Source organism: Falco peregrinus, chromosome 1 (assembly GCF_023634155.1).
Source record: "Falco peregrinus isolate bFalPer1 chromosome 1, bFalPer1.pri, whole genome shotgun sequence".
Lineage (NCBI taxonomy): Eukaryota > Metazoa > Chordata > Aves > Falconiformes > Falconidae > Falco > Falco peregrinus.
In genome coordinates, this window is record NC_073721.1 from 35,889,324 (window position 1) to 35,910,063 (window position 20,740).

The window sequence follows — 20,740 nt, forward strand, 5'->3', positions numbered from 1 at the left end:
AGTCAGCCTTAAAACTATGTCTTTTGTACATCTGTTCCAGGGTCCAATTCTTGGCTTGTACCAGAAACAAAAGGAGCAATTGTCCAAGGTGGATACGGCCATACTAGTGTCTATGATGAACTGACAAAATCTGTTTATGTCCATGGTGGTTACAAAGCATTGCCTGGCAATAAATATGGATTGGTAGATGATCTTTACAGATATGAAGTTAATACTCGGACATGGTAAGTGGGATTTATAATGTAGGAAATTAAGTTATTTGTTACTGAAGAAGAAAACGTAAGTATAGAGTAAGGTTCTAGTAAAGTCATGTAGGCTCCTACATATCCTTTACATGTTGCAGAACAGTGCACTCTCTGCAACAAAATGGAAGACTTGTGGTGAGGGATTAGACTTTAGCCAGTGGATTAATGGAGCTACACATCAAAGGAATGGCAGGAAGGAAGCTTTGCACATGTTCTACAAATTCAGAAAAGGTTCTCCTGTACGGACATAACCACTATGCCGAAAGAGTACATGTGTACTGTTTCCACATGCTGTGAATATACTGCTGATGCACATTGAAGTACCTGTTATATAGAAAAGTAGATGCATTTAAAAACTGTGGAAGGTTACTTTTCACAAAACTATCAGAAATAAGAGAGAAAATTCCTGGTATTGTATAGGGAACCTTAGTTATTAAAGTTCTTGGTGTTTCTGTTTTTTTGTCAGTTCCTTGTCCTTCAAGTTTATTATAACTTGTGAATGCTACTTGTATAGAAAGTAATATTTTTTTCTTACCCTAGAGATGATTTGAGATCAAGAACTGTTTCTCGGAACATTTTATTCTTGCAATTTAACATTTGTGTTGAGCACTGATGGCTTAACTTTAAGCACACAAGACTTGCTCTCAGATGTTGGAAACGTGGGTTTGATTTTGCTGGGGCTCTTGATTTTGAATGCCACTAACTTGTGGCATTTGGAAACATTATTAAAAGACCTTTTTGTCCCTTTTAATGTATTTTAAATTGCTGGAATTTTAATGCTCTCTTATTATAGTCTATTCTTGGAACAAGTGATACTGTATCCTTTGGTCTGTTCAACAATACAATAATAATCATTGGAATATTTTTATTCAGTATTCATGTAAAAACTAATAATGAATGCTTCTGTGTATACTAATGTGGCATTCTCTGCAGCTTGTAGAGCACTTAACTCTTATTTCATGAGTACTATACTGGAAGTCAATTGTACTATGGGACTGAAAACTGGCTGAGAGGATGGGGTATTGACACACAGTAATAAAATCTTTGTGACATTTTATAACTATATTCAATGCACTCTGAGGCAACTGAGTACGCCACTGCCTAGGTAGGGTATGAAGAGGAGGTGGAACCATGACTGCTTTCTCATGCCCATGTACATGGCTTTTTTGCACGCTCACATTTGCTTGTCCTCACTGTCTCTGTTTTTCTCTGGTACTTGCTCTCTGATCTGGCTGGGGTTCATACACTTCACTAAGTCTTGGTACACAAAGCTGATTACTTGTTTTATTCAGTGGCGTGTGGGTTTTCATATCTTCATATCAATAAGGCATATAAGCTTTATGTTTCTTGGAATATGAGGGGGTGATATTTTAATTCCCAGTGTGAACATTATTTCTAATACATGACGGAGAAGTACAGCGTTTGTAATACCTGCATTGCTTTGCGTTACTTGCATACTGCTGTGGTTGGCAGCTGGGGGACAACGTGGTGCTGGGCTTAGATAACAGCCTGGAGAAGTGGAAGCACATGCGGGCTCCTGGGTATTTCTATTGCCACTGTAACCATGCTGCTACTTTGGCATCGGTATAGTCAACATGGACTTGTGTTTGCAGATACACATATACGTGCATAAAGAATGAATTTGGTATTAAGTGTGTTGAGACTTACACAATTTGCATGGGGTTGATATGTGTTGGAGAGTTCTGAAGGTTGCTCTCATCAGTGATGCTAATGAATAGTGAAAATCATGGCCAAATTAATAAACTTGGTCTGTGTTACACTTCCACTTTTGCTGAATCATGGGGGAAAGTAACTGTTACCAGAAGGGATGAAACTCAGCAAAGAATATGCCAAAATTGGGGGCAAAAAAGCCCCCACCCTGTGCAATGTAGGACTGAGGCAATGCAGTTGGGTGACAAGTAGAAAAGAGTGCAGCCCAAAGAAAAATTTCTGGGATATCTGTTATATCCACTGTGAAGAGGAGAGTCCTTAGTTTTCCCTGGAACAGTGTATGGCTCTTTAGGCCTTTAGTGATCAAGACAACAATTTGTAGACAGTTGGAAGGCAGAATAATCAGGACAGAGCCTAGCGTATAGCAACTAACGCAAATTAGGGGGTAGGAAGTGTAGAAAATGGTTTGAAACCAAATACCATGGTTTTCTTGGTAAGTACCATGAGTAATCTGTAGCAAGCTAATTCCTGGTTAGAAAAACACACCCATGTAGTGCTTTATTTTCAAAGTATGTTAACCAGAAATACACAACAAAAATGCAAGTCACGTAACAACAAAAGAAAAAGGATTGAAAACAGAAGGACATTGGTGGGTATGCTGGTGGCTTGAAGGAATTACCGCAGTTTTGAGCAATAAAAAACTTGCCTCGTTCACTTGCATTTAGTCTTTGGTATTTCCTTTGATGTTACCTTCTAGGTGTAGGGGGGAATCTATTTAAATGACAATATGAGAACTTATGTGTAGCGCCTTCCTCTCAGCTTGTTGAAACATACCATCTCTTACCACTTCAAAAATATCTCAAGTTTATTGATTGATCTACATCGTTATGTCAAAGTTATGAGACATACTTTAAACCTTCTCCCCGAAACCCTATGATGGTGTAAAAATATTGAACAAATGTTAACAGTGAGATTCAAGAAAGAGACAGTATTATTCTACTAGAAGAAAAGATTGTCAAGTCAGTATGTTTGTTAAAGGAAACGAATGACAAAACAGTTTAATTGTAGATGTGAGCAGTGTGCAGTAGCACAAGTGAAACTGGGAATCTAAACTTGAAATGTTAGATTACTGAGACAAGTAAAAGGTTATTAAGGGAACATGTCTACAGCTCATCTACTTAACTAATTCAAGCTGGCAAACCCCACAAATTGTTACTTTCTCCCTTGGTATGAAAGACTGAATGAAGGTATGACTGAATCAAGTTTGCGTGGTGTTCTTTCTGCTAACCCCACACCTGCTACTTTAAACCCATAGTATTGATAGCTCTTGGCTACTGTTGGGCCCATATTATTGCTCTGGCACAAAGCAGACTGCACAGACGCGAAAAGGGGCCAAAGACTCAAAGTGCATGGACTAATTTTTTTTTTTTTTTTTTTTTTTTTGTACTGAAACTCTGTATGTTTGTTTGCCAGCCTGAATATATTTATGAAGCAGTACTGAGAATGACTTCTACTATTTCTTTTCCAGGTTTGAGTGTTTGATTAATTAAAGAAAACCCTCTCCTTTTCAATTAGTTAGAATGGTCTAAAGATTTGGTTTTCTTTCTGAAGAGTTCATTACTGCATTTCTTGAGCAAAAACCCGGCATGGTTATGGATACATAAGAATAGGAAGTAATAATATGAATGGGTTTTAATTCACTTTTGAGTAAAACTTATCATATATTAATCACTTCTGAAGAATGCAAACATGATACCATTTATTTCAGATACATTATTTAACAGTTTTTTAATTTAAAAACCACAACTTTTTAAATGAATGCTAAATATATTTGTTGTAACAAGAAAAAATCCATAATCTTAAAACAATTTAAACACATTTAATCATATTTACTGGGTAATAGCTTTAGTTTACTGTTTTCCTTGTATTTTATATTGTTTTCATCTATACATTTTCTTGATGTATGTAAACAGTTTTTAACATGTTAGTATGTATTCATTTGTTCTTGTATTTCGTAGGACTATTTTGAAAGAGAGTGGTTTTGCAAGATATCTTCATTCAGCTGTCTTAATCAATGGAGCTATGCTCATTTTTGGTGGAAACACTCATAATGATACTTCCCTGAGTAATGGTGCAAAGTGTTTTTCTGCTGACTTTCTTGCATATGATATAGGTATGTATTTCATTCTATTTTTCTCATTTGAGTTTGAAATACCCCAGTGTTTCTTTCTCAAGTCCAGCTGCTGTGATTCTTTAAAGTCTTGATCCCAAACATCTTGAAGTTATTTAGAAATTACATTGTAAAATTAAAACCAGACTCTTGTTCCATAATAGTCCCCAATTTTTGGTTTGTGGGACAAAGCATAGTAGCTAGAATGATCAATTTTAAAAAATATGCCTAATACTGTCTTATAGTATGAATAGTGGATATGTTGCTAAATTAATTGCAAGGGTTGGTGCATTTTGGTGTTATGGGAGTGTGTTGAACAGAGCCTAGTGGTTATTACCACCAAGTGTTGATTTATTTTTTTACATCCTGACTATCTACATAGTACTAATAAAATATATTGATGGACTTAAAAAAAAACCACAACAAACCAACAAAAAACCAAAAAACCAAAAACACCAAAACCCAGACAAAACCTCACAACCCCCCCTGCCCCAAACCAGAACATTTCCCAAGTAATGCTTGAGAGATTCCTTAAAACGTGTGGAACTGGTGGCAGTTTGGAAGATGCATTGCTCAGTGCTTATCATTGCAACGGGCCTGAATTGAAAACTGGGGAGTGGAGAAGCCAAGGTGTAGGCATCAATCTGAAAGGTGAGGTAGGGGTAGTCAGGTGGTGGTGCTCAGGAAACTGGGGAAGATGGAGCTCCCCCAAGATGAAGAGCAGTTTGGAACCAGGATGCCTGCACTAGAAGAAGCAGAGTGTAGAGAACCAGCCTTTTGGGAGGCTGTTTGTGGTAGATGGCTGGTTGTAGCTGAATAGACACAGCTTGGAGCTGATAGCTAAGATGCATGGATTTTGCTGGATATCTTCCTCTGACAAGTTGCCCTCCCCCTTCCTACCTCTTCCTATGCATTTCAGATTGGAGTATTAATTAAAATATTCCTGCCTTTGAGACTGAAATACATTACTGGATCAGCTTAACTGCTTCGGTATATGTCTGTTTTCACATGGAGCAATACCCCATCAATGGTCTAGCATGAGCAGTCTTGCTAAGCGGGAGGAAATCTCTGGGGGATACTCCCTTGTATAGGCTAATGGGATAACTACATTAAATGAATTGGGGCAATAACAGACTATGGAATACATTGGCATCACTATGTTAAGGATAAACTGTGTTTCCACAGCGCATGAAAATGGGTAAACTATTCATGCTTAGTTTCATGGGACAGATGATAGACTTAGGAGAATGGAGCTAAAAAAAAAGTTTACTTTTGAAGCACCAAAGCTTGCTAGTGTGCAGCACAAATGTCAAAATACAGAATCCATTCCCAGTTACCTGAGTTCTAAAGTAGAAGTGAGTAGTAACAAAAGAACCCCGTGAAACTTTGCTGACAGCTGTTTGGGAAGAGGCTGGACTGTCATTCAGGAGGGATGAGATGACTGGAAAAGACAGTTGACATGAGATAATATTTAATGTAACAAGGTGCAAGTCATGCTCTTAGGAGATGACAGGAATTTTCTCCTACAAACTGAAGGAAATGACAAGTGGCTTGTGTGTCCAAGTCAGGAGTGGCATGTGACTGTGGAAGTGGCCTGTGCAGTCCTAATGAAAAGAAGAAAGAAGCACTGATGCCATTCTCAAGGCCCTGGATATTTTTGTAGAAATTTGGCAGAACACATATATGAAAGACAAACTCAAACAAGGCTCTACGTGGCAAGCGGTGTTAAGGCTGACTGAGCATGAAGAGCCTTTAGGAGATAACAAAAGGAGGTGGTATATCTAATTTTGCAAGAGTGGCTGAGAGCAGAAAAGATTGTTTTATAAATATATGATAAGAATACACTTTGGAAGAAAACTGTTTAAGGTAAAATTCTTGAGACAAGACTAGATGGGTGTAAGCTTTCAGTGTGTAGAATGTTTCCAACCATTAGAGCTGTGCAGTTATGGAAAAGCCTCTCTATAGGATTGTGGAGGTTGTAAATCTAACAGAATTTAATGAGTCACTAATATGTTTCCTGTCTTGTTTATTGCCATTGTTGTTCTTGCCATAAACAGTTTTTCCCCTTCCCTAATGTTCATGCCTGTATTTTAAGTGTAGGCTGCAAGTATAAATACACAGGTCATATTCAGGTGAAAAAGCACGACCTCTTGTCCTTGGAGCTAAAAATTGGGAAATATGTCAGAGTAGTCTGGGAAATAGACTGCATGATCCTGTTGAGGATAGCCTGTGGATAGTGCCTGGACCTATTTTTGGCAAGTGTTTATCAGCCAAATACAGTGGTAGAAGAGGGTGAGATGTGATCCTTTTTATAGGACTAGTTGATGGCTCTTTATGGCTTTCTGTATAGACATTAATGCAACGTGCTTGCTTTCATACAAAAATAATCAGTAAATTTAGTACATGGAACATATATATGTGTTGTTTCCTGCCAGTTCACACAGTGTGCAAATAATGCCTTTTCAGAAGAGCTGAATGTTTTTGACTGTATCCCTGTATCACATATTCTGTGGCTTCTTATAGGCAGGCACCTGATGGTGTGAACTATTGATTTTGTTCTCACTTCAGTTCACATCTGGTTTTAATTTTTAATGAAACAGAGCTTCTTCCTAATTTTAGATTTTCCTAATTTAATTAATTTTCTTCCTAATATTTGTAGAACGTGCACTTGAGAATCAAGAGAATCAATAGTATGAGTCCGAGGATCTGCATAAAACTTTGACTTCCACACACCAGAGTGGTTCTTTTTTTTTTTTTTTAATCTAGCTTCATGAAAATGTATGCTGATGTGTTGACTTTTTCTTTTTTTTGTCTTTTAAAGTGGAAAAATATTTTGGCTTTCCACAATATTTAATGTGGCATTTGTATTTTCTTGCAAGTCACATTCTTCATATCATGAAACTGCTGAAGAACAGAAGAAACGGATGTAGTAATTAGTCTTAAAAAAAATTATGAAGATTGATTTGATTCAGATTTAATCTTCTGTATTATTCATTTCACCAAATTAAAAACACATTCTCACAGCACACATTATATAAAGACAGTTTTCCAGGAAACAGTAAATACTTATTTTACTAAGAATTAAATAATTATGGAATGGGTATATTTCAGAATTTTACTTTGTTTCATGAGCTTTTGAACAATGCTTGGAAGCAAAAATATATGATGCTATCAGTATCATGTTTCCTAGATACCCTGCAAGTGATGGAGTGTTATGTTCTGTCTTGTAAAAAATGGGTGCTGTCTGGAAACCAGCTGGACCCTGGAGATAGAGCCTATACTATTTATGTTCAAGTTGGGCTACAGAGTACTTTTGATTATATCTCTTATTATATGTGACATAGTCTTATGGATAAATTGCTTCAGCTTTTTATTATCCATGAAAATTCTTACTGTTTTTCATATTAATGTGAAATAACTATTTGCGGGCATTCATCTCAGTTAAGTTTAGCTGTCTAAAAGGTTGGTTTCTAATACAATCTGGTAGTCCAGACTGCTCCTCTAGCCAATGGAGGGAGATAAGTATCTCCAGAGAGCAATTAATTTAGCCAAGCTTAGGACAGAGTTGCTCTTTTTTTTTTTTTTTTTTTCCCTTCTTCTTTTCTGGAATCAGTTATTGTTCTCCAGCTACTGAAGTTAGTCTACATGCGTAAGTTTTAGACAATTAAATGTCACTGTCATGTGCCAAGAGCTCAATTCAGTCATTTTAAATACTTACTGCATCTGAATAATTTCTTAAAGCTGAAGATTCAAGAGAACTGGAGAAGATGTAAAAACTATTATGATGAATAATTTTCATAGTTTTAATATTGTTTGGTATATTTACTTACACAGTAGTAAACATACTTGTGTGATGAGAAGTCTGCTGCATACAGTGAGCTTGAGAAACCTGGCCTTTGGTATGTTTTTGTCCTCCTCTGATATTTTACCACCAAACTTTCCCCCAAGATGCTCTGGCAGCTCCTTAAAGATCAACAAATGTTGATCCTCGTAGAGGTGAGGTATTTTCTGACTGTGCTGTTATTGCTAATGTTATACTGAAGGAGGAACCTTGTCGATGAGGACAAGGCTGGCATCAGGCTCAGTCTTGGATGCTGTGGTTGACCTGTGGTTTTTCTAACTGATGTTAGTTATGGGTTTTCTTGGTCTGCTGTTCATTGGAGTGCCGTAGTTACTTGTTCAGTATGTACAAAGAAGCCGAAGGGCCTCAGCTGGTGAGATTCTGCATAGGATGGGTGTAATATTAGTGTTGAACCTAGGATGTTTATTCAATTCTTCCATTACAACATTTTGAAAGATACTTGTAGCTTTTCTCATTCAGACGAGGAATTTGAATAGGTGTATATAGTAAAATTGTATATGTACTGCTTGTGAAAATCTGTGCTTCATGACAATTCTTTTGAAACTGGGGAGTTACACAAAGTATCCTTTGCATATGTATAGTCATCATACATAATAATAATAGTCAATACAAACTGGCATGTGCCTGTCTCAAAATCTGGCTGCATACTTGTATTTAATTAATAGTGATTTGTCTTTCAAAAAAGGATATTATCTTGTTCTTCAGTCTTTGCCATGTAATTGAGAAACTATATATTAGGACCTCTACCCTGAGTTCTCCCAATTCCTTAGCACTATGTTGTAATATATAAAAATTGCATACTTTTGGGAAACCAAGATATGGCAGAAAGAAATTAGATAATCACCACTGACTTTAAATTCTACAAAGGGCTTAGGTCCTGCAGAGATTCATTTAAATAAACATGGAATAGAATCAGAGAGGAAATGTGACATGTCAGTATTGATGTTTTGCTTATATTTTCTTCTTGGTACAAAGTTTGACATCGGTTCAGTCTACTTTTTTTTTCTTCAGGAGCAAAATCACACGAGGCAGTTACTGTTGGCCCCAAGTTCACCACTGTGTTTTCTGCCTCCTTAGTGGTAGAGCGTTTCAACCAGGCTAGTGTGCTGAGGTGTTTCTTCTGAATACTTGACCAAATGAATTATATACATTGTGTAAGGAATGGAATACAATTCAGAGAGAAACCATGGTGATCTGTCTACCATACAAAGTTCTAGTCCAACTCCTGCTCCAAACAAAGTATTGTTGTTTTGCAGAAGTTAGTCTGATGGGTACACGTCTCAAAAACTGGGCTGAATTCTATGAAAGGATAAGAGTAGTGAAATAAATAACATCCTATGCAAAGAATTTCTTAATTTTTTAAACATAAAAAAACCCCCCAACATTTCATGAAGATCTCTCATTCTTTGGCCATGACTAAGGATTATTTAGTGCAAGTTAAGAAAACTTGCAGACATGTTTTATATGCACATGTACGTGAATTTGAGCAAAAATAACATACTTAAATTAGCTATCAAATAGGCTCCAGTGTAATCAATATGAGCTAAAAACTGTTATAGGATTCTTCTTGCTGCTATTTGCCTTCTTGTATTTCAGCAATCATGGAAAGCCCTCCCATAGAAAGCAGAGCTCTGCGGTATTGTTCCCCCAAATACCAGAAGTTACACTGTGAATATTTAGCCACAATCAATCTTCTAGGCTGTACCAATAAAGAGCTATTTTGAACAACATTATGTCTGGTAACCAGACTTGGAGCAAAGATGTTACCTTGCTCTGTTCTCTCCTGTAGGCTTGGGAAGAAAAGACAAGTGCATGCACCATTACTGCTTTGTTTCTTCACTTTTCTCCTCAATCTTTGTACCCAGTATGAAGGTTTAAAGAAAAATATCATGTGTATTTCTTCCTTATGCTGCCCTATAATTAATGTTACAGTACTGATCAATGTATTGTATAAATCTGATTTATAATTTCTATGACTTTAGGTGGAAAGCTTCTGTCTCTCTAAATGTATAGGTGGGTAGTTAGAAGACTGTGTCCATGTGGGTTTTAATTTTCTGAAGGACAGCTCATTTTTCACCCTAGGGAACCTGTTGAACTACTACTTAAAAAAAAACCAAACCCAAACCCAACCCCCCAATATCACATTATGTATTTTTATACATGTATGTATTAAATACATATTTATATGTGTGTATAAATATACAAAAACATCCGCATGTGCCTGTTGAAGAACTTGTTTTCAGCCCAACGGAAGATAAAAAATTTCAAAGCTGTACTCTAAAACTTTAGGATAGATTTTTGAAGTATTAGTTTGGGATTAGTAAGACTGCTTTTTTTCTTTTTTTAATTGTAAAACTGTGATACAGAAAACACCCCATGCTTAAAATTCTTGTGTTTCTATTCCAATCAGAGCTTAGGAAAGTAATGTAGATTATATTTTACAAGTATTTGGATGCAAAATTTGCATATGAAAATAAATTAATTGCTCATACAGAATCAGAATTTAAAATGGATATTTTAACTACTGAGACTAGTATAAAGAAGAAGGAAAAAAAAAAGGCGCTTTTTCTAAGAGTAAAGATATTTGTTTTAGCTCCTGGCCAAATTATAATGTCAGTAAATATGTTTCTGTATGCCTATGGCAGTGCCTGCGCTTTCAGTTTACAAAGTATTCAGTCTCTGTCCTTTTGTTTCACATATGCCAACTGCTAAGGTATCTGCATACCCCAGAAATGTACAGAGAATGGCTGACAGGGAACCTCTATAAAAGCTAGAAATGGAAATAATTGGAACATGGCAGCTGCTGCCATGCTGTCTCCCAGTGGTAGTTATATTTCAGCACTGTCTGTATCTATGGGAGAAGTTCAATAACCCATACATTTAAGATAATATATTCTGCAATGTTCCTTTTGTAAGTCTTGTTATTATCTGGATTTCAGTTTATTATTATGGATTAAATAATAAGAAAATTCAACTGTTTGTGAAAGACAGTACTGTATGGATATATTAAGTTTCTTCTGGGGTATTCAAACAAAGTTTAAGAAAATTTTGCTGTTTGGAAAATTTTTTTTGAGATTATCTCATGAGATTACTTTCACTTGTAATCAAAGATATTGCTTATATTTTGTAATAAAATGAATTTTTTTAGTCATAAATTGTGTGCTTGTAAAATAAGTTGTTTCATGTCTAGTCTTTGTCATGAACAAAATGAATTAGTTTAAATGTGTGTAAAAATCACCCCCCAGCCCCACTGTAAAACCATCTGATTTTACATTTCTGCCTCCTTTGGGAGTTACAAATGGATTATCAATGTGATATCACAAAGAAAATGTAAAGCGGTGGCTGTGATAGGTTGTTTTATGTGTTCCTGAGCACTTAAGTCATAACGTAGTTCTGGTGCAGTTTGTAGTAGCAATTACCTCTCTATCACTGCACTATTAGAAAAGCAAAACCATAATATAATGCGCTAATTGCTCTCTATATTAGGAAAGCTCTAGGTTTTTGTTTGTTTGTTTGTTTGTTTTTTTTTACTATTGCTTAGGGAGTCACTGTTATGTATATAGACTCTGCTGAAGATGTTAGATCTACAGTTTAAATTAATTTCATGCTGTTGCAAACATATTTGCCTTAATGTCTTTCTGAGAGTAAGGAGGTTTTTATTATCTGAATAAGGAAAAATATTTTTGCAGTGTGGAATGAATTGGAAAGTAAGTTTTTCATTTGCACCTAACTTTCATGGTGTTTAGTTGTCCAGGGTCACAAAAAAAAAGGGGGAACCAGACAGCAGTATAATGTGTGGCTGTACTTTGTGAACGAACAATTTTTCTTTACCAGAGTAAAACTGAGTAGCTACTGGAAATACGTAAAGAGAGCGTACAAGCATAATCTGACATGGTATCCTACGTAGCACATAAGGCTGCACTGCAGGTGTTACAATACAGAGGGTATTGAGCAGAATCAGTACAAACTTATTTAAATATTTAAAAACTGAGAAATGATTGGAGAATGTAAATATAAAGTAGGTAGTTTCACATACCTTTGTGAAAGCATAGCTCCAAATGTAGTGACAAATTGTCAGTAAACTGGCCTGCCAGTGCTGAAATACAAATGTGATCCTGGAAGTAAAGTATGGAACACTGATTGCCACTTTTCTCAGAGACTGTCCTAAAAACTTCTCTTCCTGATAAATATATATAATTTTTTTTTTACCTATTCAGTGGGATGGCATTAACTTGGAGCAGTGAAGTTACCTAGCTTGAACAGTTAGGGCACTTTCCTCAGGGATGAAAGCTGTAGATTTAAGTCCCGCCAGGCAGGAAATGATCATTAACTACTACTAAACCATATAAGTCTTTTTCCTTTGATCATATTTCTATTCTTTAAAGGGAACAGGGAGAGTATCACTTTGAGAGAGATCCACCTGCGAGTTCTGAGTGAGTGTGTTGCTTCTGTTCAGCTTTGAGTGCGGTATTGGCCGTTGCAGGGTCAGGGAGGAAAATGGAGATGAGTTGTTAAGAAGCTTCTTTTCTATTAATGCTTACAGTTTTTCATCTGAATTTCTATTTTTTTTTTTTTTGAAAGGGAATATTTCAGTTCCTTGATGTTCTTTTATATTCTTCACAGAATTTTGTAGATTTGGGAGTGAGTAGTCAAGATTTTAGGCTCATTCTCATAGTCTTTTTTAGTGTTGAAAATAGAGATGTCCATAATATGTTTAATAAATCAGGTGAAGAAAGGGGGAAGAGTAATCAACTTTTAAATGGCTTGTAGATATGTGGTTCTCTTAGATTTTAATAAATCAAAATCTGAACTGGATATAATTGGATGCTCAACTGTTATGATTTTCAAAACTGCTTTGTTAACTTAATTCAGACATTAACTTAATGAACCTGGGTTAACTTGCTTCTGCTCTAGTTCTGCCCAAATGTTTGAGTAATTCGTTGTTCAAAATCAGATGTGAATAGTAAGTGCAAACTTCATAGCGCCCTCCACTCCCAAACAGGTTTTTAATGGTATGTACAACTGTAGTCTGAAGAGCAAAAGTCAATCATAAAAAGACGTGGAGGACTAACTGGATGGGATTGGATGCTGTATTTCCCCTATTTTTCCCTCAGTCACACTTTGATAAATCTGATTTTAGTTAAATATTTTAAAGCAAATCTATTCAGAGTATTTTACTGATGTGACAACGTTGCTTAGAAATGCAGTTGTTACTTTCCTATAAAATTGTACTGGGAAACATTCTAGTAATCTATGAATATATTCTGGTAGTATATATTTACTGGTATAATTTCTACTATAGCATATTCCTCTTGCCCTACTGTATATGCTATTATAGTATCTTTGTATTGATGTCACTGGTTGTATTTTTAGTGATCTGAGCAATGGAGCCGTAATGGTCCCTAGGGAATTCTCAGTCTCTATGTCCCTGGTAGCCAGCCTAGATTCCCACCTGAGTTCTAGCTCTGTCAAATTTATCTTACTGTTGCAACATTGAGAACTTTTCTATAAAATGTCTTGGTTATTGTCCCTGGTACCAGTAATTTAGTATTGCCAGTAGGACGCAGGTGAGAAGGCTACAGGTGACAGGACAAAGGACAGGGTGGCGAGGTGTGTCCTGCCAGACTATGGACCCCGCAGTGCACTACCCTGTGTGAAGTTCAGCTGGGGTTTTCTCTGCCAGCATCAGCTGGATCACCTCAGATCTGGTGCATTTCTGTAGTGTATTTCATCATGTATTTTGTGTGGCTGGTGAATTCACTCTCAGAGCCACTTCTGTATCACCTGGGAACCATTTAATCTACACCAAGGAGTACGACGGAACTTTTTCTTATAATCATATAATGTGGTACAACATGTTCGTGAAAAAGAAGCCTTACTTCAGGACGAAAAGTCCCTGTATTCCTCCTTATACTTTTCAGTGACTAAAAATTCTGCTGATCAGTTTGGGATGAGCAGTATCGCTCCTTCATCCGCTTAGTAACTGTTTCTATTAAAAGCAGTATATGCTTTCATGTGGTATATATTATACCCCATACATACAGAGACAATGCTAAATACGACCAATACTATATCTCCCACTTACTATCTGTATAATACTTCAAGAGTCCATGACATTTTACAAAGTGTTTTATTCTTTGCTCCATAAAACTTACCATCCTTATTAGACTTCATATAATAAATACAATACACAGAAAGCTGTAATATTGATAAACAATGTTGAAAATCATACTGTGTTTGCTGTTCACCACTTTCTTCTTGGAACTGTACAGTAAGCCTGGAAACATGGATACTTTGAAATGTTTGAAAGAAGTTTGAAGATGGCAGGCAGGGATGAATTTTATTTGATTCTTTACCAAAACCAACCAAAAATCAGTTGGTTAACTATCTCTATTTTGATTTAACCAACCTGTACTGAGAAACTCATATCAGGAATTTAAAGCTGAGCAAAAGTATTATTCTTGCACAATGTTCCGTCCAGTGTTCAGTAGTCATAGAGAAGGCGAGGAGATAAGAGGAAAGGCTATTTGTAATGTGCTTCCCACCCTCTTTTTTCATGTACTCTATTGAAAACAACTGCCAGTTTGACAAATACCATCAGCAAGAAAGGAATTATTATATCATACCTCAAGGGTTTCTTATCTCCGAAACAGCCTTTATTATGGTTTCCCTTTGGTATTAAATCCCACTTTTTCTTAAATACATAGTGTTTCCCATACTTAGAAATTTATTTCATACATATATTTGTAAAAAATCCAAAAAATAACATGCAACAGTTTCCAAGATCAGATGAAAATTTAGTGTTGGTTTTAAAAAATAATTTCCTTTACCACCAAAGGCATATGACCTCAAACATGCTGTTTCTGCTAGTGTGCAATGACTTACAGCAGCAAGAACTTGATTTTAAAGTATAACAGCAAGTTTTTGATGGTCAGTTGTAGCATTAAAATGCTTGTTTTGTATAGCTTTTAAAATAGAAATATATTCTTGAAATAGAAATTAATGACTGATTTCTGACAAATAATATTGCTCTTAGCTCTGAATTTCTTACGTATTTCAAAACCTATGGAGTAATCAAATGTCAGTGTTATGCTGGGATATGGGGAATACAGAACTTCTATATTTATTACTGCTCCTACCTTCATCTGAAACTTGTGATCATAAATAATTAATTAGTGCCCTAGTACTGCGATGTCTTCTGTTGAAACTGTTTCAGGAACAACACCTCTCTGGCAAGTATGTGCTTGCACCGTTCTATTTAAGTAGAGAAAATAAAGGAAGAACAAGAACAATTGTGAAAGATGAAGTGTATTAACAGGTAATGAAGGTAGAAATTGAGAAAGAGGCAAGATTTTGGGGATACGTTGGTCCTATGAGACAGTGAATTAAACTTACTATAGTTTTTCTTCCTTCAAACTACTAAATCCATTCTGAGTCCACTGTCTGATGCTGAAATTATTGCTGCTTGGGTCATCAATGTTACTCTGGCAATAATGCGTTTTTCATTTCTGTTTCCAATTTATAAAAGGACATAATTGATTTATCACAGCCACAGTCTCACCCTGACTCCGCAGGCTTGGGCTGGGATTCTGTGGAAGCCCGAGCCCCCCTCGCAGCATGTTACAGCACGCAGCCGTGCTGTCCTGCCCCCGCTCGTGTGCCAAGCCCACCCTTGTGTGCCCTTGCGCTGAGCTGGTTTCGCACGGGATGTGAACGGGACGTAACTGTACAAAGTGCTGCTGTGAATAATTTTCTGCATTAGGGGTGTGAGGAAAGCAGCGCTAGCAGAGGTGAACTGTTCTGACAGTGGGAGCAAGAGCAGCATGAGTGTGGCCAGCAGGTAGTGTCTTAGGCTCTGTATGACACCACCCTGGAGGACAATTTGTTCCTCTTGGATTTCCTAATATCTGGTTTTGTTGCTTTAAGCTGGAGAGGGAGGGAGGAGGGGCGTTTCTTTTTTTTCTTATCTTACTTTTTAACCTTAAGCAGACACCCTTGAAATATGTAGTCTGATGGTGATATTCCTTTACTTTTTAATCATATTTCTAACTTGCGTAAATTAGTCCTAATTTTAAAATTAAGTCTGCCTTATTTAGATGTGACTGTCATTGGAATCTTTCTGGTAAATAAATTCAGCAATATTAGCTAAAAGTCAACCTGCCTAATAATTGCATTAAGACAGTTTAAACAGGCTTAAGGTGTGTTCCCCACAGTCCTGCTGGATGCCAACAACCTTTTCTGACTGTTGATCTCTATAGGATGCTTCTGCTTTTTTGTGGTACTAACTCTGACTCTGCAGCTTCTGCAGGCATGTACTCTGTCCACTTCTGTATATTATGGGGAGTATACTGAGCAAATGGGTCTCTTTTTTTTATTTCTTTTTTTTTTTTTTATTTATTTTTTTTTATTTTTCTTAAGTGTCCAAATTGATAGCTTTGCCACTGGTTTAAAAGAAGTGTCATGTTATATTTTATTCTAGTTTCAAGCCTTGTTGAGGCGAAATGCAAGTAAGTTTTCACTGAGAAATTAGAAGGATGATAGTTATCAAATACCTAAATATATTTGTGTGTGGGTGTATACAGATATATATAAAAAATAAAGCCACCCTTTTATTTGGATTAAATCAGAGGGGTCTCTGTCCCTTTAACTCCTTCTCAACTTTGGATTTAATCCTTATCTTTATATCAGATTTTTTAGATGAGAAAACTGTAACCCTTTGTCTGATATGAAAGTTTTCCTGAAATCTACCCTACCCATCTCCAAAACCTGTTATGATGACAAATTCTAGAAATGCTTTGTCTGCTCTGTAGAAAAATACTTTCTTTGTTCCATTTTAAAGGGGTTTCCTTCAAGTTTCATCTTCTAGGTGCTCCCTATTTCTGTAACTGTGGGGTTTGATTATTTGAAGTCAGTAAAGTTCAAGCAGGAAATAATGAAGAAAGGACTAACTCTTCTGAAGAACTAAAATCCTGGTCAAGACAGAAAAGTGAAACCACACCAAAGCCACATTCGTAAATGCTCCTACAGCTGTACAAAAAGAAATATGCTTGAACGGTTAATTTGATGTGAAGATGGTACAACATTCATCTCAAATACTAGATGAAAGTAATTAGTACCATACTTAAGTCAAGATACCAAAAGTAAAATAATAATGGGATGTGTTGTACAGTTGGAGGAGTGGTAGTTTGTCTTAAAGCACTTGTGAGAAGAAATAAGTTCATGGTCGTAGATGTTCCATGGATTACACATGAATAAAAATCCTTTGAATAATTTGAAAACATGTAATATTAGGGTGATATTACCGCTAACTTGATGGCAATGATGATGTTACTTGTCATCGTGGGTGTTGAAATGGGCTGTGAAGGCGGAAAACTGTATAATAAAGGGACACTTCTACGAGTGTCCTCTGTCCTTAATAAATGTCATGATAGACATGTGTTGCTGACAGGTTCTTGGAGCACCTACTCAAAAAATGCATCTAAAAGGAGTACCTGTTGATTTATTCTTGAGCAATGCAAATACAGCGTCTCAGAACTAGTGATGGCAATGTGCTCAAATCCTGCAATTTCTAGTAATCCTTTCTCCAGAAAATACATCAGTGATGCATTTAAAAAGGAGATCTTCCTATCCAAAGCCTACATAAAACAAAAAGAAGGACAAAATTTTACAAACTGGCATTAATGGAGTGTGCTTAAGAACTAAAGACTAATAATGTGTATATCACTGATCTGTAATAGATGTTGATAGATGCATATCATTGCAAATGAAGACTCTAGAAGAACGGTATGAAGTCTGAAAAAATAACATATTTAAACAGCAGAATAAAGCAGATTATCAGGAGTAGGAAAATCCAGCTTAGCTTTCATCTAGTGAAAAATGAAAAAAAGTCTGTCAAATCCTATGATTTTTGCAGAACAATTAAAAAACTCCTAGAAACTACTATTAAGAATGGTTTTAAATGTCAGTCAAATCTTGTTTCAGAGTTCATGAGACCAATAGATGATGCAAGCATGTTAAGAACATTTGAAGGTCATGAGGTATAGTGGAGAGAGCAGGGGTTAACTGCACCGGTCCCTCTGGGAAAGGAGGGTAAACAGGCAATAAAGTTAGTTGATACTTAAAATACAAAAAAGTGTCTGACAAAATCCATTTTGCATGTATTTTGCTGAAAACTTTTTGAATTATTTTATATATGTTTTCATATACTTTTTTCGTGTGTGTGTCTTTCAGCTTGTGATGAATGGAAGATTTTACCAAAACCTAATCTGCATCGAGATGTCAACAGATTTGGTCACACTGCTGTTGTCAGTAATGGGTAAATGAAACATCTTTTAAATTTTCTTTGCCATTTTTCTGGATGAAAAAACTGTGGCAGAAATTATACCTACATGAAGTTATGGTTCAATGGCATACAACCGATGGAATTTATTAACATGAAAAGTAGTGCTCATCAGGGGCTTTACTTGTTTTAGGTAATCAGTATGGCTAATCAACAATCTGACATGCTGTGGAATCTGTTCAATGACGTTTTATATGAACCTTCTAGCGTACTGAGGTACTTCCTCAGTATTGTGAACTACAAGGAATTTGAAATTCTGTACCAACTATAATCCTCACTCAGATGTGACAGGCAAAATTTTTTTTCTCTTTGCAGCATGCTATAATTCTTCTACAATCATAAAATCAAAACCACATAACTAAAATTTGCTTGGAAAAAGCAAGATTTTGATGATACTGATACAGTTATCATCATTAACTATTTGCAGGAAAAATACCTGCCAGCATTTAGACTATATTAAGTATATTGCTTATTCTCAACATACTTTCATGTCATTTGTTGAGTAGAGGAGCTCAGTAAAGCTTAATCATCTAGAAACAGGAGATGGAATGAACCTGGAGTTTTCTAGATTTGGTGGCTGAACTCTCTGCTCCCTCTACCCCCACCCCAAAAATAAAATTGTAGGACAAATGTCTTTTTATTTTTTTAATTATTATTTTTTTTTAGTGAAAAAGTAGAAAACTGTAGTCAGGTTTAATGAAATTTCTACTGTTTGCTTGTGTCAGTTTTACTGTTGCTGGTTTACAGCTGGTCTAGTATCTGACAGTTGTGGTATTATAGATCATTGTACTACTGACCATTCCTCTTCTACATTATTCATCACGCTAATGAACTCAGTATTTAAGCATATGTGGGCAACTTGCAGATCCTCTACATATGGATATCGAAAAGGTCAGAAATAATGGAGTAGGTAAGTAATACTACACATAAGGGTTTGATTTTAGTAAAAATAGCAGTATGTTGTAACTCTGTACACAGAGCACTTGAAATTAATCAATGAAAAGATTGCTTCATTAAGAGAAAATTGCTTGGAATTCATGAATTCAGCAACTGGTAGTTTTTCCTGATGATTTGTGTTTTTTTAAGACATCTAAGCTATGTCTGATACTTTGAGAACTGTCACTTTCCATGAATTAGATTCAAGGTGAAAATGGTTTTTTACACCCCCTCACCTCCCCACCCCCAAACTTAATGGTACTTTTAGTAGGGTTTTATGTACAAAATAGTGTAGTATGAGATACTTTCCAAAGATTTCTGCTATTTGTAACTGTATGATTAATTCTGTTTGAAGAGTATATAATACAACGGATATCCAGGTTCATTATTGTGATCTTTTACCTGAGGCTGTTCTTAATTTCAAATGAGAAACGGCAGGGTCTCAACTCCAGTGTCCTGGTTCTGATGTCAGCAGCTGCTGCACAGGAAATGTTACCAAGAAGAAATATCCATCTGCCAATTATTGCTGGCTGTCTTTGAAACCTTGAAGAAAAATGTTCTCATTTCCTGCAGGCCATTATTTCACACTCTGTTCTCATTATCTAATTCAAAAAATGAGTAGTTTCTTCCATAGCTGCTCTTCTTTCCAGGCATTTGGTAGATGTCACTCACTAATACGTATAGCACAGTGCACTTTGAGCAGTTTTTTTTTGTAGTTAGTCTAACCTTCCATGGATAAACATCTTGAAAAAATAATCAATAATGGAAATGCTGACAGAGTCTTTATTAGAAAGAGAAGAAGTTTATTATAACATTTTTTATTATATAACAAGAGAGATAAATCAAGAAAATGTATCTATAGCTACAATAACAATTATATTTACTTGCTTTTACCTAATAGGTCCATGTATATATTTGGGGGTTTTTCAAGTGTTCTTTTGAATGACATACTTGTGTACAAGCCTCCAAACTGTGAAGCGTTCAGAGATGAAGAGCTGTGTAAAAATGCTCGTCCAGGGATAAGGTGTCTGTGGAACAAGAAACATTGTGAATCCTGGGAATCTGGACATGCTAATAACATCCTAAGAGCAAAATGTCCTAAGAAAACAGGTAAATGCAAATATGACACTAAGACTAGAATTCAATGTGATGTAAGAGACTGGGAGGTGTGTGTGTGGGGGGTAGCGGAAAAAAAACCCAAATGCCCCCCAGAAACCAACCAAGTGGAACTAGCGATTGGACTGTTAAAGCTGTTCCTCTCTGAGAATACCCAGTGCAAGAGATTTATGGATTATTTTTGAAAATAATTCAATTCTGGATTTTAAATAAAAGTATTACAGGGAAGTAGATGCAAAAGAGCAGAAGTATAAGGTGCTAAGGGATACAAAACATAATAGAGTTCAAAGGGAAGGATTTAGTTTATTGGGGAGCTAAAACAAAATGACTTTAGGTGGGATTTAGTTCAGTGTGTTTGAAACATTTATAAAAGAGTGAACTTTGAAACACTGTAACTGACT

At 36.0% G+C, this 20,740-nt stretch overlaps 1 protein-coding gene across 2 annotated transcripts in view; it reads left to right on the forward strand.

Moving 5' to 3' along the window:
* The window catches only part of ATRNL1 (attractin like 1), a 524,489-nt gene that overhangs the window by 87,314 nt on the left and 416,435 nt on the right, over window positions 1-20,740 (forward strand). For both annotated transcript variants that reach the window (XM_055791879.1, XM_055791872.1), the window contains exons 9-12: window positions 41-224; window positions 3,935-4,089; window positions 18,179-18,263; window positions 20,125-20,333. In XM_055791879.1, the coding sequence (XP_055647854.1) occupies window positions 41-224; window positions 3,935-4,089; window positions 18,179-18,263; window positions 20,125-20,333 (633 nt within the window). The remainder of the gene's footprint in view (window positions 1-40; window positions 225-3,934; window positions 4,090-18,178; window positions 18,264-20,124; window positions 20,334-20,740) is intronic.